Genomic DNA, 27,056 nt, shown 5'->3' with positions numbered 1-27,056 from the left:
GAACACTAAGATTCATTAATTATCCCAACATGTTTATTTTTCCTCGTAGACTATAAAAAGCGACATTTGCACATGTAGAAAGACGAAGAGGTCGAAACGAAAGCAGAGAGAAGACGGAGCTAGGCTCAGGAGGTTAATAGATATCCCTCATGGCCATGTTGGCACGGTGACTCGAAAGCGTCACACTGTAGCAGTAGAGGAGGTCCGATAGCCACTGCTCTCGAGTCTCGCCGCCATGGTAGCGCTGTGAAAACACACACACAAGCACATAGAGCAGCAAGTAGATTACATTCAGATTTTAATGGTCAAACCTACAATTCATTCATTTTTTATGCAGATGCACAACAGCTAACTATTATACATATATAACATTCACAAGTAACAGCAGTCGCTACACAGACACACAACAGACAAACTACTAACAAAGTGACGTGTGGCTTGTTAAGAACAATTCCCAAATTTGGAGGATAATGAGCAGAGAAAGAAAACAATATAACTTTGGTTAAAATGAACAACATTCACTATGTAGACAAGTCACTTTCACAGCCAAAAGTGTGTTCATCAAACAAATGTACACGATGTCTCTGTATTCTGTAACATTAGTTTCTCTAATGTTTCCCTAAGAGGCACAAACTTGTTCCAACATGACCGTACCCACGTGCACAAAGCGAGCTCCAGGAAGACACGATTGCCAACATTAGAGCGGAAGAACTTGAGTTTCCTTACACCTTTGGGATAAATAAAAATAAACTGGGGATGTGGTAGCCTAGTGGTTATGGTGTTGACCTAACCATTTTAAGGCTATAAGTTCAAATCCCAGGTTCCACCAAACTGCAACTGCTTGGCCCCTGAGCAAGGCCCTTAACCCTTAACTGCTCAGTTGTATAAAATGTAAGCTTCAGCCTATGTAAGCGTCAGCGTTGAGTGAATCTCAGGCCTTCTCGCCAAGCATCACTTCCTGTCTTCACTAATAATCTCGTGGCTGAATGAACACATCCCCAAAGCCAAAATTCTAGTGGTCAACCTTCTCGGAAGTTTTTCTCCAAGGTTATTAACATAGTAAAAGTGGGCTACACTGTGGAAGGGGATGTTCAACAAGAGCATATGGGTGTGATGCTCAGGTGTCCAGATATTGGAGTTGTAACTGCAGGTAGCTTCTGAGGTGTGGATCATTTCAGATGGACCATTAGAATAGCACCAGTTCGCATCGATTTCCCATAGAATTGGTTAGAACACGAACACCTTAGTTGATATAACGTATGTTGAAAACTAAACTACTTGCTCATCTTTAGCGATCCATTTTAACCAGAACCGTAAACAGTGGATCGTTAAAGAAAAATGGCCTCCACAATCAGTAAGTTAATATTCTTCTGCTCGATCACCCAGAAGGTTACTCAAACTCTGCATGTTAGTCCTTTCATGCGCAGAACAGGGTTTGCGTCTGTGATGGTCAGGCTTACCGTCAGGTCTTGGACGATGGTCTGCAGCAAGGCGCCGTTGGCGGCTACCTGATTGCGGAGCTGTGTGTGTTGCAGGAGCAGGGAGAGGATCTGTGCTAGCAGGGGAAGCTCCTCCTTGCACAAGTCACGCACACGTAGAGACTGCAGAACCAGACGCAAAAGACGTGGCACTGCACTCAGCGCTGCAAAACAGGCCTCCCATACTGCGTCCCTGTGGGGCAGACAGATGAGTGATGTCTAAGGGATTCCAAAACTATTCAAACATAAGGAGATGAAGAAGAAGCAGCCTTTAATTTAGTCACATTAGTAAAAGTTGGGGTCATAGCGTGAGGTCAGACATAGGACAACATCTCTGGAGCAGATAGAGGGTTAAGTCCTTAAGGGCTTAACAGTGGTAATACTTGGCAGTCCCGGGGCTTGAAGCACCACGGTCCCTGAGCAGAGCGCTCGTAATATTAGAGGCCACCTTTAAATACTAGCAAACGGGATACAATTACTTGGTGCTGGGGTGTAACTTCTTGTGTTATGGGTGTAACTTATCACAAAAACTCTGATTCTGATTTCTGAATTCTGATTTTATTACAGGACGAAAACTAGACTAAAAGCAGAAATAGAAAGTTTAAAATACTAAAAATAAAAAAATGACCATTAAAAAATATTAAAACAGTAAAATACAAAAAATAATAATGGAATAATAATAATAAGTACTTGTAGGGGGTGTGGCCTCACAGGATCACTGTACTCATTCTACATTCCTATGTTTTACTCTAATGCATTTTTAGCCAGCATTCTTAAAGCCTCTAATTAAGGCATGTTTGACATATCAAAGACATACAGTGCTGAACATGAGCACTACAAAACAGGCACAAAATCCATTTTTAAAACATGCACTAGGTTTATAATTTACTGACTATGCTGATCTTAAACTGTATAACATGACACTATGCTAGTTTTTGCATTTCAGCTATACGTCCCTTCTTTAGCTGTACATACAGTAACGCTATACGGCCCTTCTTTAGCTGTACATACTGTAACGCTATACGTCCCTTCTTTACCTGTACATACAGTAACGCTATACGTCCCTTCTTTACCTGTACATACAGTAACGCTATACGTCCCTTCTTTAGCTGTACATACAGTAACGCTATACGTCCCTTCTTTAGCTGTACATACTGTAACGCTATACGTCCCTTCTTTAGCTGTACATACAGTAACGCTATACGTCCCTTCTTTAGCTGTACATACTGTAACGCTATACGTCCCTTCTTTAGCTGTACATACTGTAACGCTATACGTCCCTTCTTTACCTGTACAGACAGTAACGCTATACGTCCCTTCTTTACCTGTACAGACAGTAACGCTATACGTCCCTTCTTTACCTGTACATACAGTAACGCTATACGTCCCTTCTTTACCTGTACATACTGTAACGCTATACGTCCCTTCTTTACCTGTACAGACAGTAACGCTATACGTCCCTTCTTTACCTGTACAGACAGTAACGCTATACGTCCCTTCTTTACCTGTACATACTGTAACGCTATACGTCCCTTCTTTACCTGTACATACTGTAACGCTATACGTCCCTTCTTTACCTGTACAGACAGTAACGCTATACGTCCCTTCTTTACCTGTACATACTGTAACGCTATACGTCCCTTCTTTACCTGTACAGACAGTAACGCTATACGTCCCTTCTTTACCTGTACATACAGTAACGCTATACGTCCCTTCTTTACCTGTACATACTGTAACGCTATACGTCCCTTCTTTACCTGTACATACAGTAACGCTATACGTCTCTTCTTTAGCTGTACATACAGTAACGCTATACGTCCCTTCTTTACCTGTACATACTGTAACGCTATACGTCCCTTCTTTACCTGTACATACAGTAACGCTATACGTCCCTTCTTTACCTGTACATACAGTAACGCTATACGTCCCTTCTTTACCTGTACATACAGTAACGCTATACGTCCCTTCTTTACCTGTACATACAGTAACGCTATACGTCCCTTCTTTACCTGTACATACTGTAACGCTATACGTCCCTTCTTTAGCTGTACATACAGTAACGCTATACGTCCCTTCTTTACCTGTACATACTGTAACGCTATACGTCCCTTCTTTACCTGTACATACTGTAACGCTATACGTCCCTTCTTTACCTGTACATACTGTAACGCTATACGTCCCTTCTTTACCTGTACATACTGTAACGCTATACGTCCCTTCTTTAGCTGTACATACTGTAACGCTATACGTCCCTTCTTTACCTGTACATACAGTAACGCTATACGTCCCTTCTTTACCTGTACATACAGTAACGCTATACGTCCCTTCTTTACCTGTACATACTGTAACGCTATACGTCCCTTCTTTACCTGTACAGACAGTAACGCTATACGTCCCTTCTTTACCTGTACAGACAGTAACGCTATACGTCCCTTCTTTACCTGTACATACAGTAACGCTATACGTCCCTTCTTTACCTGTACATACTGTAACGCTATACGTCCCTTCTTTACCTGTACATACAGTAACGCTATACGTCCCTTCTTTACCTGTACATACTGTAACGCTATACGTCCCTTCTTTACCTGTACAGACAGTAACGCTATACGTCCCTTCTTTACCTGTACATACAGTAACGCTATACGTCCCTTCTTTACCTGTACATACTGTAACGCTATACGTCCCTTCTTTACCTGTACAGCTACACCTGAGCTAAGCTATCTTTAACTTTCAAACTATAGATGAGAGTCACCAGAGAGTTGCACTCCGTAAACACCAGATATTTGCTGCTTTGTAGCTGGACAGACTCTGTAGGGGTGCCTTTTCTTTTTCTGTTAAGGCACAGAGAGTGGGAAAACTTTCCTTCCTTTTTTTCCCCCATTAATTTTTAATTATTATACGGTGTTAATTCTCCAGTAGCCGAGATATGTTTCCAAACGACAAAACTAGTGTCTTTGATTTCTGGTACGTGTGTGTGTGTGTGTGTACCTCTTGCGGGCACTTTGCTCCAGTTGCAGCAGCAGACTGAGCATGCTCAGACAACAGTCAGCCAAGAAGTGGAGGAGTGTGTCGTTGGGCAGGAGGCTGTGATCCAGCAACCGAGGGATACACCTCAGCAGGGCAGCACACGTGCAGTCCGGCACCACCACCAACCCACACTGGATGTGCACAGAGGAACAATCTGTCAATTCCATCCATACAGTGTGTAGTTATTTTTAAACCCACCAAGCGCAGCATTACACTCACCAGGTTCTTGATGACGGCATTTTGCAAGATTTCAAAACACTGTCCTCGAGAGCCCAGCGTCTCCAAACAGTGACATACTTCCTGTAGGCGGAAACGGTGCAAGTGTTAATTTTTAGAAATCGATCGATTTCTAAGGATCCTTTTAACATTTTTTTTTAGTGAAAGCTCAATAAAACCTATACCCAAGTGTTAAGCTCCTTGTAGAGGCAACCAGGATTGAGATATCCAGGTATTTAGCAGAATTCATGAGGTCATTAATCTTCACAAGTGATGATTGTGTGCATGAGCAAATAAGATGGATTTTGTTTTCTGGTTATTCGTGCACTAATAGTAATCACACCAGTTATATCACTAATATGCAATTTAGCAGGCAAACCGGATATTAATGCATTTACTACATTATATAAGCATCTACTCTAATTTCTTCGATATTGGCTCTTTATGTGGACGAGTTACAGTGAGTGACTGCTGGAAAATTTCAGAGCATGTTTGTCAGCTCATATCTTTCCACCTTGGATGTTCTGGTCGAATAATTTTACACTTTTATACTGTAGAGAATAAAAATATCTCGTTTGAGCCATTCTACTGTTATTTGGTGTTTAATACATGATCTGGGCATTGTTTTATTTTAAACCATTTACCACAAACTTTTTTTCTTCTTCATCCCTTAGCTTGTCAAACAGGGTAGATACGAACTTGATAACGTTGCCATACCAGTAAAAACTCCTTACAGGTATTGGTGTACATTTATATGTAGATCGTTCTTTTTAGACTTACAGAAAAGCTTTGATTCTTAAATCCTGTATCAAAAAAATTTGTTTTTGCCAAATAAAATGGCTTCTGTTCAATATTTATTTATTTATTTATTTATTTGAAATGTTCCAAATAAAAAGTGTTTTTTGTTCTAAATTAAACATTGTGGTCTATTAATTGCCATAAATGCCAGACATATAAAATATGACACAAATTCATAAGTGTGAATCTTTTTTTTTCTTTTGTATTTTGTTTACAAGTGTACTAAACACTTCAATCTCAGAAAAATAGAATTTACTGTCAATGGTGTCAGGTTTTTTAGAATTAGTTTGTTTAGAGTCTCTCACTTTTTCTCTCCCATGATTGGCTGACGGCTCTTGGCTGTCACCTTGTTATATATTTTTATTTCTTTATTTTACATACGACAACATTAATCCTGTGTTCACATACTTATGAGATAAAGAAGGCTTCAAGAAAAGAAAGGCCTACAAAGTACAAATGACTGTCCCACACACACGCGCACACACACACGCACGCACACGCACACACACACATGCACACACACATGCACCACACACGCAGAAGCACACGCACACAGGCTTTAAAGTGTTACCTAACTGATAGCCGTTTGTAATGAATGCTGACGCAACGACAGCTCATCGTTGTTTCAACTGAAATTTTATGAGCACAAACAATAAATAAGTGTGTGTGTGTGTGTGTGTGAGTGTGTGTCGTATGAGCTGAAATCAAATAGTGCTAATAGAATTAGGGCGGATTGGATTAAACAGATGAAGGCAGATGGGAATGTCATTCAGAGCAGGTTATTATCTGACATTAATCAAACTAACCGTGTTAACGCACATTACACACAATTTAGATTGGATACACCTGATTGCCAATAAAGCAGGGAACACCCAGCAGTTATGCGTACACACACACACACACACACACACACACACACACACACACACACACACACACACACGTGCACACATACATGCATACACTCACAACCAGGCACAAACACACACATACACTCAAAACCACTCACAACCAGGCACACACACACACACACTTGCAACCACGCGCACACACACACACACACTCTTGCAACCACGCGCACACACACACACACTCTTGCAACCACGCGCACACACACACACACACTCTTGCAACCACGCGCACACACACACACACTCACAACCACGCGCACACACACACACTCACAACCACGCGCACACACACACTCACAACCACGCGCACACACACACACTCACAACCACACGCACACACACACACACTCACAACCACGCGCACACACACACACTCACAACCACGCGCACACACACACACTCACAACCACGCGCACACACACACACTCACAACCACGCGCACACACACACACTCACAACCACGCGCACACACACACACTCACAACCACGCGCACACACACACACTCACAACCACGCGCACACACACACACTCACAACCACGCGCACACACACACACTCACAACCACGCGCACACACACACACTCACAACCACGCGCACACACACACACTCACAACCGCACACACACACTCACAACCACGCTCACACAGACACACACACTCACAACCATGCGCGCACACACACACTCGCAACCACGCACACACACACTCGCAACCACACGCACACACACAAAGACACGGCATCTAATTAACAATTAAATGCTGGATAAAGTGCAAAACATTTTTTAAAGAATGGTGTTTCATTTACAATACACTAATGTGGTGACAACACCGGTGTGGATCGTTATTTAAAGGTATTACATTTTAAACTTTTATCACAAAAAAAACCCCAATATATTACTTTGTATTAATATAACGATAATATAACAGAACATCCTAATCTTAAAGAGTCCTACTTAATACAAAGGCACGCACACGTTTCCTTACGTGACGCTACAGGGGTTCAGAAAAGCACCAAATGTGTTATGGGAACCAAGAGATTGTCGTATTTATATTCATATTCTGCCACGATGTGAACACAACTAGTGCAGAGGGTCAGAATCGATGTTGGGTGTCGGAGAGGATGCTGTAGAATATTATTTCCTGCTTTTACTATTTCTCGCCGTGGAGCCATTAAGTTTGACGTTGACAGTGAAGGTGTCATTTTTGATGCCGTGTGTGTGTGTGTGTGTGTGTGTGTGTGTGTGTGTGTGTGTGTGATGACTCTTTCAATCATTAGACCTTATTATTCTCCGTCAGCCCCACCTGTTGGCATCAGCTCTCATTACAGTATCCTATCCGAGGTGATGCGAGCCGTTACAGTCGTGCACAGAATCGATGATTGACTCAGACATCGAAATGAAAGCTTGTCCGAAATTGTACTGAGAAATTATCAAGCCCTGTGTGTATGTGTGTGGGTGAGAGAGTGAGTGAGAGAGAGATGTAGAAGTGCTGTTAGAGAGGGAGAGAGAGAACCTAGCTGGAGGGCATGCTTTTTGTCAGGTTTTAATTTCCGTGTAAAATGTCAGCTGCTGATGGTGTCCGCTGGCTGGCATTAGCATTTCGCTTTAGCCGGCGGCGCTCCGATAACCAGCCCTTATTGAAATATGGAGCCGGTGCGCCGTGATAACCCCCTCCACACACACACACCTGCTCTCTGGGGGGGGAGACTACATCACTCGCATGTGTGTGGAATATGAACTGTGGATGGTCTGTTTATTTGATAACGGCTAAAATAAGGGGTTGATTGACAAGGCTTGACAGAAGGAGGTGCCTAGTATAGGCTCCATTACGCCTACTTAGGGGTCAGATAGTTGTGTGTGTGTGTGTGTGAGATCGTGTACGTTTAGGCATGCCGAGCTGGTGCAGATGAGAAACAACTTAGCCTTGACTAAAGACAGGGAAATCTCACCTCGACCACATCCCAGTGGTGCGTGAACTGCTCGAGCGGCGTGGCGAAGACGCTGAGGGGTGAGAGGGGTGACGAAGGCAGCACACCTTCATCATCTGCCTGCTGGAGGTTCCTCAGTCTTTCAGACGAGAAACCTGAGAAGCACAAAGTGTGAGCAGCCGCAAAGCAGCACGACACGACGACCAAGTTTAAATATATTAAGAGCGACTTTAAGGAACATTAAGAACTTTAAGAACACTAATAAATTAGGAACCAGCGCAGAAGAGAAAGTCTGGGCTAATTCAAGCTGACAGGAAAGCCACGGAAACTCAAATACACTTCACAAACACAGTGGGCAGGAAAACATTCATTGGGATGGGACCCAAGAGCAGATGATCACTTTGGGGTCCACTAGTGAGAACCATGAGCAGGAGGCTGAAACTGCAGTATGCACCAATGGACAGTCTAGAACTAGTCTAGAAAAAAAAAAAAAGTTCTCTGGTCTGTTTATAAATTTAGCTGTGACACAGGCGACAGGCTCCCAATCTAGGCTCAACCCTGAATCTAGCCAAACTATCTACTATTTCTTATGATAAGATTACGATGCACAAAATCAACATTTTCTAGACTTCTTTCTAGAAGGTAATGCTTAAAATGAGCAAAATGATCGACCGGTATAACAAGAAAACGTCAAGCTTATATCTAGAAATAGGTTTAATAATCGGAGATCAGCCCGAGTGTTTGAAAACTTTACAAATTTTTTGGATTAGATTCAAGATACTTGAACTAAGAACTTGCTAACATCCTGCCATGTGTCATAAGTGCACCCTGACCTTGGTGTTACAATGTGCAGAAAGTTTCCCACTTAACTGCGTCTATTTAACGTAACCACCTCGTAACATGAGTGAAGAGTCTAGTGAACCTCAGTGGCATGATTTCTGCAGCAATTATGTAATGCAATCATGTCAATATGTTAACCCAACGGGGCAAACAGAACAGTTGTTGTACTATGTAGTTAACACACACATATATACACATACTGTGGCACCAATTGTATTTTAAGTAGATGTACAGACAGCATACATGTTTTCTATTAAATAGTCAGTACAGGAATAGTCAGTACAAGACATTCGTCAATGCAAAATTCTTATTTTTAATTAACATCGTTATACATGTTATATATATATATATATATATAAAAAGAAAAAAAAGTTGGATTAAAAAAGGAAATGAGATATAAAAAAAAAGAGCTGTCGTTGGTTCTATAAGGTGAGAAAACGATGAACCTGGATGAAGTGAACGGAGCATGTGTGTGAATTCAATTAAATTTTGGTCACTGTAGCCTAACGTAAAAAGCTCATTACAATTTAGAGCAAGTGTGTGTGTGTGTGTGTGTGTGTGTACCTGTCAGTGTTGAGAAAAGGAAACTGAAGTAATCCACGTCCCGCACTGGCACATCCTGCAAACTGCTGGACCAGCCACTTAAAGGAGACCTGCACAAGACCACACACACACACACACACACATATTACTGAGCAGTGGTCCAGCACTGATCCGCTCTCCCATTACAATGTGCCCCACTGTGCTTATGTGTGCGCTGAAAATGTCAGTCTAAAAATACCAGATACCTGAGATCCCCCCATTTCCTCTAAGAACACATTAAAAATGTGGCCAGTGTTAATATACGAACTTTCACACACGGCTGCGTCGAACACGATCTAATGCACAGAATCCCTATCCTTACTTCACCTCTGTCAGTTCAGCTCTGCACATGAGCGTCCTCGTCGGTTCCTCCCCAGGAACGTTCTTTAACTAGACGCGTAATTAGTGTTCGAATTACCGAATACATTTAATAAACATCAATCAGTGAGAATCAATTGCTTCGTTTTGACTTGTGAAGGATGTTTTAAACCGTTACGGGTTTTGTTTTGGTTTAATATTATTATTGTGATTATTAACACAATATTAACACAATTACTACAGTGGAAACCACAACACACCATTATCAAAGATATTATACGTAATATTGACGTCTTAAACCTATTAGCCAATTTGGCTGCTCCTCTTATGTTCATTAAGTTCATTAGGAATCCAATCCTATATATACAAATATGAATGAAGTCAATCCTAAATTAGACCTAATGTGTTCTGGTGGTAGAAAGAAGGCTCTGAGAAATAAAATTGGACTGGACATGATATTTAAATAAAGAGCCTGATGAAGTAATTCTACATTGTTGGTTTATGTTCATGAAATACAATCAAACGCTGAGAGGGTGTAAAGTTTTATATTACGGTTAAACAGGTCTCTGGCTGTTAAGATGTGCTAGCTTAGTGGTTAAGGTGTTAGGACCAGTGATCAGAAGGTCGGGAGTTCAAATCGCAGGTCTAACAAATGTCCACTGCTGGGCCCTTGAGTAAGGCCCTTAACCCTTAGTTGAACAGAACTCTGTATAAAAGCGTGTGCCAAATTTCAGAAATGTAAATGGCTGTTTGTGAGTTTTGAGACGCCATTCAAAGAGGAAACGCCAACTACATTTGGTCTTTGATGACAACAATAGACAATCAATACACAATTGTCGGACTGTATGTGACTGTAGAAAGGACGTTATTCATGATGACACTCTCCGGTGTTTATAACAGTTTATAATCACACACTCCAGTGTCACCAAATGAGGATGAGGTTCACTTTTGAGTCTGGTTCCTCTTAAGGTTTCTTCCTCTTCCATCTAAGGGAGTTTTTCCTCACCTCAGTCGCCTCAGACTTGTTCATTGTGGATAAATACAAACACATTAAAATATAAGTCTAATATTAATCTTGAACTTTTGTCTAATATTAATCTTGACCTTTTTGTACTATATTTCTTATGTCCTGTAAAGCTGCTTTGTTAAAAGCTATATACAAATAAAATAAGATGGAATTGAATCGAACTCTCGATCCTCGGTCATTTGGTGCTACAGCTTTTGCAGTATATGTTTTTACATCATTAAGTATTTTGCAACTGCAGAATTTGAAGTAAAAAAACAAAAACAAATATAAATATCATATATAAAGTATTTGTGTATGTTTGTTTAAATTGACAGTCGACAGCTTTGTTAAAGAAATACATAGGAATCCTGTTTTTCTTGTTAGGGAACTTCTTAAGAAGCGCAGAAATGACAATGAAAATGTTAAAATATGTACTTTATAAACACCAACACACCCAAACTGCTGTTTTACTGGATCACTGAGATAATTAGAGAACTGTTTCAGAGTCAGGCTCTTCAAGAAAAAAATGTGAGCGAGGCCGCTCGTGTGTGTGTGTGCAAGTGTGTGTCCATACGCGTGTGTGGTGTGCATTCACGGACAGTACGCTCACTGTCTCTGCTAACAGGATTATTTTAGATTTCCCGATGAAAATGATTTCAAATTGGTGTTTAAATCTCTCAAATCACACACACACACACACACACACACACACACACACACACACACACACACACACACACACACACACACACACACACACACACACACACACACACACACACACACACACACACACACACACACACACACACTCTTGGAAAATCATCCTGTAGCACTAAACTATTACAGCACTTTAATGTGGATTTGTGTATTTATTGTGTGTTATATACTATATTATAAATCTCATTTGGTGCAAACATGTTAAAAAAAAAGAGAGAGAGAGAATTTACAGGTTCACTAAAGAAAAAAAAAAGGAAATTCTTCCAAGTTCTTACAAATAATTTATTTTCCATAAATTAAAATGATTCGTAAAGATCACTTGATTCTTTAAGACTGAAATCCTCCCTGTTATGACAGTGACCTGTAATTGATTCTTGCTTTTGCGAGCTGCATGATCCACATACAGTGAACACACCTTCGTTATCCACTGGAAACAGCTGAGATGTTTAAATATTCAGCAGGAAATGTGACGTCTGTGTACAGACCCAGGCGTCGCACGAGGTTTCTGTAATAAGATTTGGGGCTTCGTGCGCAAGTGGATTTTATAATGTAACGACTTTCCATCAGTTCACAAGCACACGTGTAGAGATCATGTATAGATAGATCGATTTACACACACGGTTCTGCATGACATCGAGCACTCGAATAATTCATCTGGGCCTGTAATGAAATCAACCAACCAGAAACGTGGTGTAGAATGTCTCTAATGCAATACAGGTGGGTTTTTTTAAGCACATCTGTATTCTGTGACAAGAAAAGCTGCACTTGTTTTAACATTACACGTTACAATAAAGTGGCATAAAACATTAACAAAATAAGGAAATAAAATACTTCTATGCTGTTTTAGTGGTTAAAAAAAATATTTTCCTGATATGAATGTAATGTTGAAATCGAGAGCTGTAAAGAATACATTTAGAGATCAAACGTAATAAAATGTTTACGATTGTATAAACCGTTATGTTTCTATTTTTTAATAAATAGATCTATGGAAGAATAAGATTGAAGGTTTTAAATTCACTGGATTGTTTATAATGAAAAATCCACGTTTGTATTATTTGTTTTAAATTAACGGAACTGTCCGTATTTCAGGGTTTTAAAATTGACGTAAAATTAAATAAATAATGTTAAAATCGTACCCCTAATTTTTTTTTTTTTTTTAATAATTTGGATTTAATTAACTCAATTTCCGGATATTTCATCATTTCAACTATATATCTGTGAACGCAATCCTATGCTCAAATTTGACCGGTCAATTTCAGATTGCAAAATTCACCACACTTGTTAATTGAGAGAGAGAGAAAAAAAAAGCAAGAAAGAAAAAAGAAAAAAAGCCCCCCCCCGCAAATAAATAAATAAATAAATAAATAAATAAATAAATAAAGTTGCATTGTTTGTTTGTTTTGTGAATTCAGTGATGTTTGTAACAGTAAAATCTTTTAAAAAATTTTAAATCTTTTCCAGAGTATCCACTGTGACCCTGAGCAGGATAAAGCTGTGAAGTGAACTCATTTTCTTTAGTTTAAACGGTCACCAAAAAATAAAAATAAAATAATTCAATAGTATCAATATGTACACAGTATATATATATATATATATATATATATAATGTTGAAGGTTAGTACAAAGAGATCTTTTCCCACTGAACTTAGGTGTATGCAGATTTACGGCAATAAACAAAGGATTAACACTGAGATTTGTACAGACTATAAATGTGAATTTATTACTTTTAATTTTTTTAGAATTTATTATTATTTATTATTGCCCAAGTTTGTGGATACAGCTGGAATTGGGAATTTCCCTCTGGGATGAATAAAGTATCTGTCTGTCTGTCCATCTAGATAATTAAGCAAAGCACAGATGATCTGTATAATTGAGACAAAATGAGTCAGGGTCAGATGTTAGTTGCTAAAAGATTTAACAATTTAAATCCTTAAGTTAAATAGCTCTTTTGAAAATTCTAGCATGTGAATGAAAAATGTGTGGTAACTTTACTTCCATTCAATAACCCAAAGGGATATTTAGATATAAAACATTCTCCTAAATATTAACACTAATGTGTGCTGAATGAATCAGGTCAAAATTTGTACATCAGAAATTTCTTGGCTTGGAATTTTAGAGCCAGTTTTCATGTACAAAATATTGTATAAAAATAAAAATAAAAAATAAAAAACGAAAAAAATATACCTCTTGATCCTGAACTGAAAAATAAAACAAATTAAATAATCCTTGAAAATAAAACAACTAAATATCTTGCTAGAGAGACCATGCATCCATAAAAACACAATTTCACACAACTTCAGAAAACATTATAAGGTGCAAAATGCTTAAAAATACTGGTTTCATTTTAATAAAGAGTTTAAAAAACAAAAAAAAACAAAACAGTACTACTACAAGTAACCGTCAGCACATCCTGATCCTAATATGCAAACAGACGAGTGTCAAATTAAAGGAAAAAACCCGATGGCTTGGTCATGCTGCTGTATCTTGTTGGCTCGGTTTGGGTCGAATTGTCTCCTTAGAGCCAAGCGTCACGTCCCCTTAGAGCCAATCGTAACTAAGCTCCTTCTGACTGATCAGCTTTATCTCATGATGAAACATTTCTATCCAGATGAGCGTGCTCTCTTTCAGGATGGGCTCAGTGAATAGTCTGAGGAGTACGGAAACTCGTATGCCATGGAATACACCTGGAGTACGGGAGATTTTGGACTGCGGTGTTAGACAGTGTTCTCTAGCAACATTATCAAAACATCACTTGAGGGAATATCGTTTGGAAGTATGGTGTTCGGAGCTCCTGTACGGCTCAAAACACTTGTGGTTTAGGATGTGGTCAGGAGTTTGATTGACCCAAGGCATGCTGCAGTTGTGAAATATCAAACTGTTTACGCAGTGCAATACTGCCCCCTACTGCCTGCAACCAGCAGCCATTACCTCAAGTGGCCTGATTCCTGTCTATGCTAAAGCTTTATTCCTTGTGAGCAAACAGCCCTGAGGAACTGAAGTGTATCTCACACACTCTCTCTTACACACACACACAAACAATATTACACACTCTGTGTGTTCGAAAGACGGAGCTCCCATTAGAATTGCAAGAAAAAACACAAATAAAAGAGTGGCTTTAGGCTAGTGTCTAAAAACCACAGTGGGGCCACAACGTGCCTTTCCTTTCTCTCTCTCTCACAGACACACACACACACACACACACACACACACACACACACACACACACACACACACACACAAACTACACACACGTGCTTCCTGGTGCTCACAGCATGTGACTGACTTTAGAATAAGCTGTCAATCAGCCACTGCTGAGGTTCCACAGTTCAATATAGGCCCCGAATAAATAAATAAATATCTACACAAATAAATAAATAATGAAAATTTCACAATTCCTCAGAGAACTTAGAAACTTCAAGGACATTTAAAGTGCAAATTTGTTTTGCAGCCAGATCTGAATCCGAGTACAGCGCAGAGCTCTAATAATAAAACCTACACAGACAGTAAATATATTGTACCTGTACGCTGGATGACCTTCGTGTTAGAGCAACAATGACTGGCGGCTTTGTTCTGACCTAATGATGGACGCTCACAGGCCAATCAAACTTAAAGGGGGATATTAAACCGCCTTTAATCGCACTCGGGCTGCTTAAATTGGTTGATTCCATTACGAGGGTAAACGCCTCGACTCCTGTCTCCGCTATGCCGTCATGAACGTTGTGAAGTCGAGCTTTCGCACCTGTCTGGAGGTCCTGAATCTCAAATCTAGACTCAAAACCGTACAGCTCTCAAAAACTGTGTGTATAAATAAAGAATGAATTATAAGTTAAAATAACAAAAAGTTGATCAATAAGTAATTCTCTCCTCCGTGTCAGTGCTGTGTAGCAGTCAGTAAGTTTCCCACCACATGGACAAAATTCCAGACAAAGACTTTTACGCGTTCCAGTTTGTCGGAAAGACTCGTTACTAGTTAAAAAGTACGACGAACAAAAATCCTTTTTAAAGAATGTCAAACTGGTAGTGGTGGAAAAATGCTGTGAAATACAGAGGAATAAAACACTTCAGTAATCCACTTTTCTGGTTGTAACTGTAAACCTGCTTAGTCTCAGGCTGCGTCTCACCTCCCTTTAATTAATTTTCTGCTTTCCTATTAAAACATTTTTTTTTCTTTTTAAGTGTAATAACTTTTGGGCAAAAACATGTGTTAAAACACATGCAGGTGCGTGTTTAATGTGACGGAAGACAATTAGAATTATAGAGTAAAAAAAAAAAAAACACATTAAAATCAGCTATATTTTAACCCATAGAACATGAACCATTTAATTTGAGAGGTTTATTTAATAAAACTGCCAGCGCTTAAAAAAAAAAAAAAAAAAAAAAAAAGCAATATGTGTTCCGATACTTTTGAGCACATCAGGAAGTTAAACGCTAATAAACTTGCGCATACAGACGGTTATAAAAGTTTTACCAATGCATACGTTGGATAAAGAAACAACAAATATCAATTTAGGGAAAGAGCTGATAGATGGGAAAGCGGTTGGTGAATAAATGACAAACACAATGTCTGCGGTAAAGGACGAGTGATCGCTTCGGCTCCCGGCTATTAGTCAGCTTTGTCTGTGTATAATGCAAAATGTGGCCATTAAGATTCCTGTAATGGGAAGTTTTTGCATTTATTCTGTTTATACTGAAATATTTCTGCCATATATTTGCTGCTATTAGGACACAACAAACCATCTCAACGATCACATTTAGCAAGATGAAGAATAAGTGACGCTTCCTCAGGCGTGTTCAGTGATTTAATGATCTACATGCATGCGGAAGCTGAAGGTACAGTGAAAGAGCTGGAAAACATAATGGAATAAAGCACTACTGCACTATCAGTGGGGAAGTGAACAGCATTGTGGGTAAACAAAAAAAAAACAACAATAGAAAACACAAGAGCAGGTAGTGAGTGCATCAAACGGCGGTCTAACAAAGAGGACTGGATATCTATATAGGATCTGGTTTGGAGCCAGACAGCACTGTTTTGACTAGAGGGTGCCTGGTTTTGTGTAGTGTGTGTGTGTGTGTGTGTGTCTGTGTGTGCGTGGTACCTGAAGTGTACTGTGCGGATGAGTGTGGAAGCGAGACTTGCCGAAACCCTGCCCGTGTTACACACTTGGCTCAGGCAGGCCAGAACATCAGCAGGAAACGCTGGCAGGTAGAACAGGATCTGAATCAAGCGCTGTTGCTGATCCACTGGCAACAAAACAACAGAGCCCTCCTGAGGATCTACACACACACACACACACACACACACACACACACACACATACACACACACATACACATACAATTCACTGTTACAAATTCAAATGTTTGTGTATACAAGGAAACACAAAATAGTTCCCCCACCTGATACACTGCTCAAACTGTTACTCTGTAGTAAGTAAGTGTGTGTGTGTGTGTGTGTGTGTGTGTGTGTGTGTGTGTGTGTGTGTGTGCGCGCGCAAATAATGTGGAGAGAGTGTGTTTTTTCCCCGTAAGTGATCACAGAGAGACAGACATTATTAGCTGCTGACGCACTCTGCTGATGTCACCATACACAACGGCAGCACTGTGTTCTGGAAACATGAAACTACTGAGGACTTATCACACACTTTCGCACGCGCACACACACACACACACACACACACACACAGAGAGTTTCAGAAGGCTATAGAGAACATGGTGTATGGCTTTGATTTACCATTCACAGTACAGCTTTTATACTGGACGTGTGTGTACGTGTGTGTGTGTGTGTGTGTGTGTGTGTGTGTGTAAGAGAGACAGAACCGCCGCAAATTTTTACCTTCTCCGTTTAGATCACGAGATACATTTTGCATAATTCATGTTTTGTGTTGAAGTTAGGACAGCCGCGTGTGCGCGTGCGGTTGTGTGCGTGTGTGTTCACCAAAAAGGCCGATCGCATGCGTCTGCAGGCTGTGTAGCAGATCTTTGTTGCCCCAGGCTGCAGCTGACTGCAGTGTCTGCAGGATCTGTGCCGACAGTTGAGGATTGCGGCCACCCAACTGGACCAACTGCAGCGGCAAAGACGCCAACCAACGGGTCAAAATCCTGCTCCTGTGACAGGAGAAATAAGGGAGCGAATGAAGAAAAAAAGTCGCCGATGAACAGACACTTATGGAAAATCTTGGAACAACTTTAATTGGCAGTAAAAGTTAAACACTACTTAAAGTAGTCAGTCAATAGTTCCAAAGTTAAATCTGATTCAGTAGATCATTATTACGCATTTCTAGCTTTGCTGCTTTTCAGGCTACATGGCCGGCTCTGATTGGATGATGGATGTCGTGTGTATATTTTGGCCTAGGAGGCTTTTCAAGGCTGAGGATAGCCTCACGTAGCCACACCTTCAGACTGACGGCAGAAAGTCTGGACTCCGTATCAGCTTTTATTGACCGTGGGCAGCCCGAGAGGGCGTCTGGATCCCTAATAAATCATAACAAAAAGTCTAAACTATTCATCCCAAAAGCTTCCTCTAACAGATACAGAGGCAACTGAAGTGATTTAAATCACTATAGTTTTATAGCTGTTAGAGAAGCAGATAGAATGTAAAAATGTAGTTTGGTGACACAAAAACAACTGATCACTTTCTAGCATAGAGAGAATTTGCACTTTCGATGTGGCATAAAGGCAAATTATTTAATAATTCGATTTAGTACATCAGTGTGCAGTGTCATAGACATGAGCAAAAATATCTCCTTTTGAGTGTTCTTTACCCAAGTAGAAAAACAACATAAATGAAACTGTGTGTGTGTGTGTGTATAAAACATGTACCTGGCAATATGTGGCTGCTTCTGATGCTCTTGTATATAGAGTTCACTAAAGAAACGCAGCAGCAGGGTGCGCACAGACAGAACCAAGTTCTTCTGCTGATATTGAACATACACAGCTTGTAGGAGCTCCTCGGTCACAGCTGAAGACACACACACACACACACACACACACACACACACACACACACACTTTACCTCCAAAGCCACATATCTAGACAGTGGCACATATATACCTAAAGTATTAAAGGTGGGGTGCACAATGTTTGGAAGCCAATGTTGAAATTTGAAATCACCAAAACAAACACGCCCCTAACCCAAATGGGGGTCACCCCTGTTTTGATAGCTCCGCCCCACACATACATACGTAACCCAGGCAACTATTATGGCGGAACCTGCTGGGTAACGGCAGGTATCCGCCATGTCAATGTTTCAATCGCTTTCTGCTAATGTCAGACATGCGCACTGAACACTCTCTCCGCCGCATATTGACATGACACGCCCCTTTCTGCTCATTGGCTACACGTTTGTTTTGTTTGTCAGCCCGACTCAGTTTTCTGAAGCATTTCTCAAACATTGTGCACCCCAACTTTAATTCATTAAACAAGTGATAATTTATCTAGCATTTATCCTGAAGCTAACGTGAACGTTTATGAGCAGCAGAAAGGCTCACCACGGCTTCGCTGGGTAACAATCATCCTCCAAACTACCTCCAATAGAGCAGCGAGGTGCTTTGAGCTCAGCTTCCCGCCGCTGGACAGTGTGTCCGTAACGAAGGCTCGGATTGGACCGAGCCAGTCGGCATCCTGGCCAGCGATGTGGTCCCGCCCCCTCAGGCTGAGCGTCACCATTACCTGACACAGCATGACATTCAGAGCCAGTGGCTCTATGGTTCCTGCAGCATTAATGCCACCCATCACCTGCTGCCTGTTCCTATAGGAGGAGAGAATTTAGCAGCTGCTGTTAGACTGAATGACATACAAGTAAAGGCTTTCACTAGCTTATGTAGTGTCACAACAGCCAAACAATCAAACAAACATCCAGTGTCTGTGTCATGTAAGCTCTCACAAATCACGATGAATTAAACTTCAGACAGGAAAAGACCACATCATACACAGCTTGTATTTCCTACTCAGGATGTCAAACTACTGTACCTCAGTCTGCTAGGTATCTAGCTAGGAACACACACAGACACGGACACGGACAGGAACACAGACACGGACGCACACACAGACAAATACACACAGGCAGGACGCACAAGCGCACACACACACCTCTTTCCATCCATTTTTTTCTTGTGTCTCGCCACCTCTAGCTGTCCGTAGGGGAAATTCTTCATGAAGTGCTGCTTGAAGTCACTCAGGTAAGAATTTCGAAACCAGGAATCCTACACAACACAGGTTCATTAAAATGTTCATTAAAATCTTCAAAAAAATGAAATGTTTCCTCGTTCTTTCCCACACTGAACAATAACTTCTTTAAAGCATGGAACCAGATTTATAAGCAATTAGATAAACGAGTTCTACAAAAATACAAGAAATTGGTACATGTTCAAGAGGTCACAATCATCATTACTGTAATTTCCGGACTATTGAGCGCGCCTGAATATAAGCCTCACCCACTGATTTTAAAAAAAATTATTATTTTGAACATAAATAAGCCGCAGGTGCCTTCAGGTACATTGAAACAAATTAAAGGTAGGGTCTGCTTCAAAAAACTGAGTCGGAACGACAAACTAAAAATCAAAACAAACGTGTAGCCAATGAGCAGAAAGGGGCGTGTCTTGTCAATATGGGCGGAGAGAGTGTTCAGTGCGCATGTGTGACATTAGCAGAAAGCGGTTTTAACATCGACATGGAGGAAGAAAGAAAGCGAAGAAACGCTAAACGCTGTTACTACACAAAACGCGGTTGTAGCTGCCTCTCTACATTACTACGATAGAAAAGAGGTGTTATTTGTGTAGTAACAGCGTTTAGCTCAGGAGTTATTGACTCAGGAAACTCCAATCTGTGAATATGTGGCCAACTTCCCGCTCCTTCAGTTCTCTCCAGCGCTGGAAAGCTGATCCTATATTAACACGTCCTACTTCTTGCCTTATCGTAAGACTTTCTTCACTTTCTTTCTTTGCTTTTATCCTCCATGTCAATGTTAAAACTGCTTTCTGCTAATGTCACACATGCGCACTGAACAGTCTCTCCGCTGCATATTGACAAGACACGCCCCTTTCTGCTCATTGGCCTACCTTTAACTTTACACAGGCTTTAACGAAACACGGCTTGTAACAAAAAATTAAAAAAATAGCAGTAAACAGTAGCCTACCAAGAAAGTCATTGGTCACTATCTTCCTCCTTCTGTGCACTGAAACCACTGAAGTCATCTCCTTCGGTGTCGGAGTTAACCCGTTCGGCAATTTCATTGGTCTAATGAAAGCTTCATGCCGCCAAAAAACTAAGCATGTCACAGAATGTGTTTTTTTTTTTTTAAATCGGGAAAAATCCATATATTAGCCGCGTCATTGTTTAAGCCGCAAGGTTCAAAGCGTGGGAAAAAAAGTTGCGGCTTATAGTCCGGAAAACACAGTAAATGGTTTACAGACTGTTATGTGGTGTGTGTGATCCAGGGGTGTAACACCATGCCTCCGTGTGCCTCTACATGCTTAGCACTGTATTGTGTGGCCTACACATTAAGCTTTATATATTTCAACAAACTGATAGCTTTATTTAATCCATTTCTGGTTATCGATATGAAGAAAAAGGACCGTATCATGGGTTCTTCTTATTGAATGTGGTGTGTTTTTGTCTCATGGGCTTCGTATACAATTCCTTATTTCTATCTGTATAGAAATTTGTTTAAAAAAAAAATGTATTACATACATATTGCGTCCTAGTCTGATCTAAGAGTTGATCTAGTATTTGTGTGTGTGTGTGTTTGTGTGTGTGTGTTTGTGTTTGTGTATACACACCAGCATTTCCTGTTGGTCTTGCTGAGGTGCGAGTCGTCTCAGTAGCTGCAGTATGGTAAGGATCTGGAACATGAGTGCCATGGCTTCCTCTGAGAGCAGTTGTCCGCTGTCTGTCTGAGCTCGTCCTCCACCCATGGCTTCCACCCACACCTCCAGGAGGAGAGGCACCAGTGTGCCTGCGAAACCCTGCACTGTCTCTGCTGAGCACAGATCCTCACTCACTCCGGCTCCGGGCTCTAAATCCGGCCTGGAAGGAGTTAACCGCAGATGGGACAATAAAACAACTGAACTATTTATAACTTCTTTCTTTTAGTTGTTTGAAATGATAAACTGATAAAATCAACAAACGATTGATGGGAGGAGAAAAAGAGAGACAGACAGAAATATAACAGAAAAGGGGGGGAGAGAGAGAGAGAAGAGGAGAGAGGAGTGAGGAGGAGAGAGAGAGTGGAGGAGAGAGAGAGAGAAGAGGAGAGAGAGAGAGAAGAGGAGAGAGAGAGGAGTGAGGAGGGGAGAGAGAGAGAGTGGAGGAGAGAGAGAAAGAGAGAGAGAGAGAGAGGAGTGAGGAGGGGGAGAGACTAGAGAGAGGGGAGAGAGGAGAAGAGAGACGAGAGAGTAGAGAGAGAGGAGAGGAGGGAAGGAGAGAGGAGAGCAGAGGAGAGAGGAGGAGAGAGAGAGAGAGACTGAGAGAGAGAGAGAGAGAGAGAGAGGAGTGAGGAGGAGAGAGAGAGAGAGTGGAGGAGAGAGAGAAAGAAAGAGAGAGAGAAGAGGAGAGAGAGGAGTGAGGAGGGGAGAGAGAGAGAGTGGAGGGGAGAGAGAGAGGAGTGAGGAGGAGAGAGAGAGGAGTGAGGAGGAGAGAGAGAGGAGTGAGGAGGAGAGAGAGAGAGAGAGTGGAGGAGAGAGAGAAAGAAATTTCTGCTTTTTTTTCATTATGATAAACATAAACTACAATAAATATGATTTCCACCATGGGAGAGTCTTCAGGACAGATGACTCCAGAGGCAGAAGAAAAATGAAGAAAAGAGAGAGAGACAGAAAAGGAAAGGGGAGAAGACAGATTAATATAAATCTAATCCAATGAATTAATAAAATTCAATAAAAGTCTCGAAGATTTAATGAGAAATAACTGAACCTTTACATTACGCTGGTGGTGGAAACACATTATGTCAAATACGTCAGACCTTCGTTCTCTGGTTTAACCCATGAGGCTTGTCTGATAGAATAATAATAATCCTTCTTACACAATCTTACATGTTCTCTCATGACATTTACTCCGTTCCTAGTTCCGACTACGCAGCTGGTATTATTATTATTCTTACTACGCCTTTTTCTAGTCTCCATCGTCCTTTTTCCCCTCTGTTTTTAGACTCAATTAAGTACAGGATCTTTATTATAACGATAATCAAAAATAAGGATCACAATTCAGAGTAATAAAAATTTTAAAAAAAATTTCCTATCGGTTAGAAACAGCACGTAACATGACGTGCGATTCCAATAAAAACCTGTGCGTACCTTAGCCGATAGGTGGAGCGCGGCGTTGGTTTTGCGCCAGAATTCTCGAACACTTGAAAACTTTCTTTACTGAATATCATCTCCTCCCATCTGATCTCTACAGGAGTGACCAATCCTTTCTCTCCACTCCAGATCCTCAAGCTTCTGCCACACACTACACCATCTTCTGTTGGCCGCTCCTCCACTACTGCCTGAAGAAAGCGACCCAACCTAAACACACACACACACACAATGAACACACGCTTGTGTACACAATGTCCAGACGTCTTGCTTGCTTATTATTTGTTACTGTTGCAAATAAATAAAAAAGAAAATACATAAAATACCTTTTTGTACAAACATCTAATTTAATATTTTATATTAAATGAATTATTTTCGTTTCCTTTGGCAAGTGTTAAGACGTCAGATGTAAAAGTAAAAAAGAAAAACATGAAAAAAATCTCTATTTACATATATTTACATTTCTCAGAAAACTACTGAATTGTTTTTAAAAAATGGCACATGCTTTGTGTCACATTATAAACCAGGCTCTGATCTGAGTACCTTAGCAGAACGGTGAGTCTCCATTGCTGCGCTGTAATGGATCGGCTCGTGCCTATAGAAAGAGCGTAGCTTCCTTTCTCTGGCCGATCCCCGACTCGTCCCCTGTTCACGGTCGTGCTCATGCGCCTCTGCGAGATGAGTTCGAGGAAGTTTGAGAGCAGCACAGCGTGTCTCTGTGCTAGCAAAGCAGGATAGTGCTCAAGCAGCACGTCCAGCACCCGCAGTGCATCCTCTTGGATGCCAGTGGAGACGTGGGTCATGGCGCAGGAGAGGTGAGCGCCGAGCAGGGGGAAGAAAGGGGCCACGCGCTCTGCTGGCATGCACTGCGCCACTAACCGCAGGAGACGTGAACCGGCTGCCCGCACAGTGCCATCTTTATCAGTGAAGAGTGCGGCGACTTCGGCTAATACAACTGACGCGTGCTGCTCCAGTAGGGACGGGTGAGCTGAGAGCAGCTCGCGAAGACCTACGAGAGCACCCTGCTTCACACTGCTGCTGTAGTGGTGCAGCTGGGACAACAGATCCTGCACGAACAAACACACAGGAACAAATGACTCAAAACATTATTATACTCAGTAGTTTTTATCAGTTTAGTTGTTGATTTATGTGTGTGTGTGTGTGTGTGTGTGTGTGTGTGTGTGTGTGTGTGTGTGTGTGTGAGAGAGAGAGAGAGAGAGAAAGAGAGCAATAGAGAGAGAGAGAGAGAGAAAGAGCAATAGTGAGAAAGAAAGAAAGAAAGAAAGAAAGAAAAACACCTCCAACTTGGAAATCTGCTCCTTTATAACACTAACATTCATGATGAAGATGTACGTTTTTGCACTCGTGTATATTGACATAGTGATAAATACGGTGTCACATAAAGAACACAGCTGGTTGTGACACCAGGAGAGTTAAACTCAGGTGAGACAGTGTATGTGAACCTTAATGCTGAGCTGGCGGTGTGTCGTCGGTCCTCCGTCATCTTTCTTCAGCTGATCTGGTAAATGAATGCTCCTCGATTTAAAGTTGACGTTAGTCGAATTTTCTGCCTTGAGCTTCTTCTTGCCGACTTTTAATTTAACTTTATGGAAATCGTCCTGCCTTTTCTTCTTCTTTGACATTTTCCTGTTAAAACTGAAAGGAACAATCCAAATAGAACAGACTATAAGACTGTGGCATTAACATAGAGGTGAGACTCGATCTCTATGTGAGTCGTTCATTACACATCCCATATGACTCAGTTCTGTTCAGAGATAAAGACAGAGAGAGAGTCAGAGAGAGTGAGTGAAGAAAGAGAAAGATACAGAGCGAGAGAGAAAGAGAGAGAGAGAGAGAGAGAGAGAGAGAGAGAGAGAGAGAGGAGAAAGAGAGAGTCAGAGAGAAATACAGAGAAAGAGAGAGAGATAAAGACAGAGAGATACAGAGAAAGAGGAGAAAGAGAGAGTCAGAGAGAAATACAGAGAAAGAGAGAGAGAGAGAGAGAGAGAGAGAGATACAGACAGAGAGATACAGAGAGAGAGAGAGAGAGAGAGAGAGATACAGAGAGAGAGAGAGATACAGAGAGAGAGATACAGAGAGAGAGAGATACAGAGAGAGAGATACAGACAGAGAGATACAGAGAGAGAGAGATACAGACAGAGAGATACAGAGAGAGAGAGATACAGACAGAGAGACACAGACAGAGAGATACAGACAGAGAGATACAGACAGAGAGATACAGACAGAGAGATACAGACAGAGAGATACAGAGAGAGAGATACAGACAGAGAGATACAGAGAGAGAGAGATACAGACAGAGAGATACAGACATAGAGAGATACAGACAGAGAGAGATACAGACAGAGAGAGATACAGACAGAGAGAGAGATACAGACAGAGAGAGAGATACAGACAGAGAGATACAGACAGAGAGATACAGAGAGAGAGAGATACAGAGAGAGAGAGATACACAGACAGAGAGATACACAGACAGAGAGATACAGAGAGAGAGAGATACAGACAGAGAGATACAGACAGAGAGATACAGACAGAGAGAGATACAGACAGAGAGATACAGACAGAGAGATACAGACAGAGAGAGATACAGACAGAGAGATACAGACAGAGAGAGATACAGACAGAGAGAGATACAGACAGAGAGAGATACAGACAGAGAGAGAGATACAGACAGAGAGAGAGATACAGACAGAGAGAGAGATACAGACAGAGAGATACAGACAGAGAGAGAGAGATACACAGACAGAGAGATACAGACAGAGAGAGATACAGACAGAGAGATACAGACAGAGAGAGATACAGACAGAGAGAGATACAGACAGAGAGAGATACAGACAGAGAGAGATACAGACAGAGAGAGATACAGACAGAGAGATACAGACAGAGAGATACAGACAGAGAGATACAGACAGAGAGATACAGACAGAGAAATACAGACAGAGAGATACAGACAGAGAGAGATACAGACAGAGAGATACAGACAGAGAGATACAGACAGAGAGATACAGACAGAGAGAGATACAGACAGAGAGATACACAGACAGAGAGATACAGACAGAGAGATACAGAGAGATACAGACAGAGAGAGATACAGACAGAGAGAGATACAGACAGAGAGAGATACAGACAGAGAGATACAGACAGAGAGAGATACAGACAGAGAGAGATACAGACAGAGAGAGATACAGACAGAGAGATACAGAGAGAGAAGAAGAAGAAGAAGAAGAAAGGGGATTTAAAGCCCTACAACTAACCCAAGCCGTAACACACTCTATCACATACAACAGACTATAATGATTTCTGCACAATGTACACACACGTGTAGAACAGCACGTAAACAGCACGTAAACAGCACGTAAACAGCACGTGAACAGCACGTGAACAGCACGTGAACACTACTGAACGGTTACCTGGTGATTCTCTGCACCATCAATGCTAATAGTGATTAACTGTAGTGATGCTAACGGGTCCTGACAATATTTATACATAATACTGCACATCCCGTTTCCGTATTTCATCTGCAAAGATAATAAATAATCATACTCACATGTTTTGTTAGATTTCAGATCAAAACAATAAGATTTTATGAAGTTAATGTCATCAATCACTGTGTTCTGCAGTCGCGCGACTACACTCGGGGTCCTTTACGTATACTGGCGCCTGTACATCTGCCTGAGTAAAATCACTTCAGCTACTTAAGTCTATGAAATGTATAAATAGAGTGCTACAAATATAATATGGACAAACGTAAAAAATAAAATTCCGCATTTTTAATATGCAAAGGAATATCTGCAAACAGTTTTAAATCTTTGACGACTTTATAGAATCTTTTGGGATTTTTGCGTTATTTGTACACTCTACTTATTTTTAATAATAATAATAATAATAATAATAATAATAATAATAATAATAATAATAATAATAAT

General features: G+C 40.9%; 1 protein-coding gene across 1 annotated transcript; it reads right to left on the bottom strand.

The window, feature by feature from the left end:
• Nucleotides 1-11: 11 nt before the first annotated feature.
• tex10 (testis expressed 10) lies at nt 12-26,834 on the bottom strand. The gene is made up of 16 exons (XM_027171919.2): nt 26,678-26,834; nt 24,576-24,768; nt 23,656-24,179; nt 23,113-23,322; nt 21,601-21,847; nt 19,913-20,025; nt 19,312-19,571; nt 18,643-18,781; nt 17,759-17,928; nt 16,920-17,097; nt 9,762-9,850; nt 8,379-8,512; nt 4,725-4,805; nt 4,467-4,636; nt 1,461-1,671; nt 12-244 (listed from the first exon to the last, which is right to left on the bottom strand). Exons 2-16 carry the CDS (start codon nt 24,753-24,755, stop codon nt 134-136), a joined length of 2,817 nt encoding a protein of 938 aa, XP_027027720.1. The 5' UTR covers nt 24,756-24,768; nt 26,678-26,834; the 3' UTR covers nt 12-133.
• Between the last annotated feature and the right edge of the window lie 222 nt (nt 26,835-27,056).

This window comes from Tachysurus fulvidraco, chromosome 25, assembly GCF_022655615.1.
Source record: "Tachysurus fulvidraco isolate hzauxx_2018 chromosome 25, HZAU_PFXX_2.0, whole genome shotgun sequence".
NCBI classification, from domain to species: Eukaryota; Metazoa; Chordata; class Actinopteri; order Siluriformes; family Bagridae; genus Tachysurus; species Tachysurus fulvidraco.
This window is presented reverse-complemented; position numbering and strand designations above follow the sequence as displayed.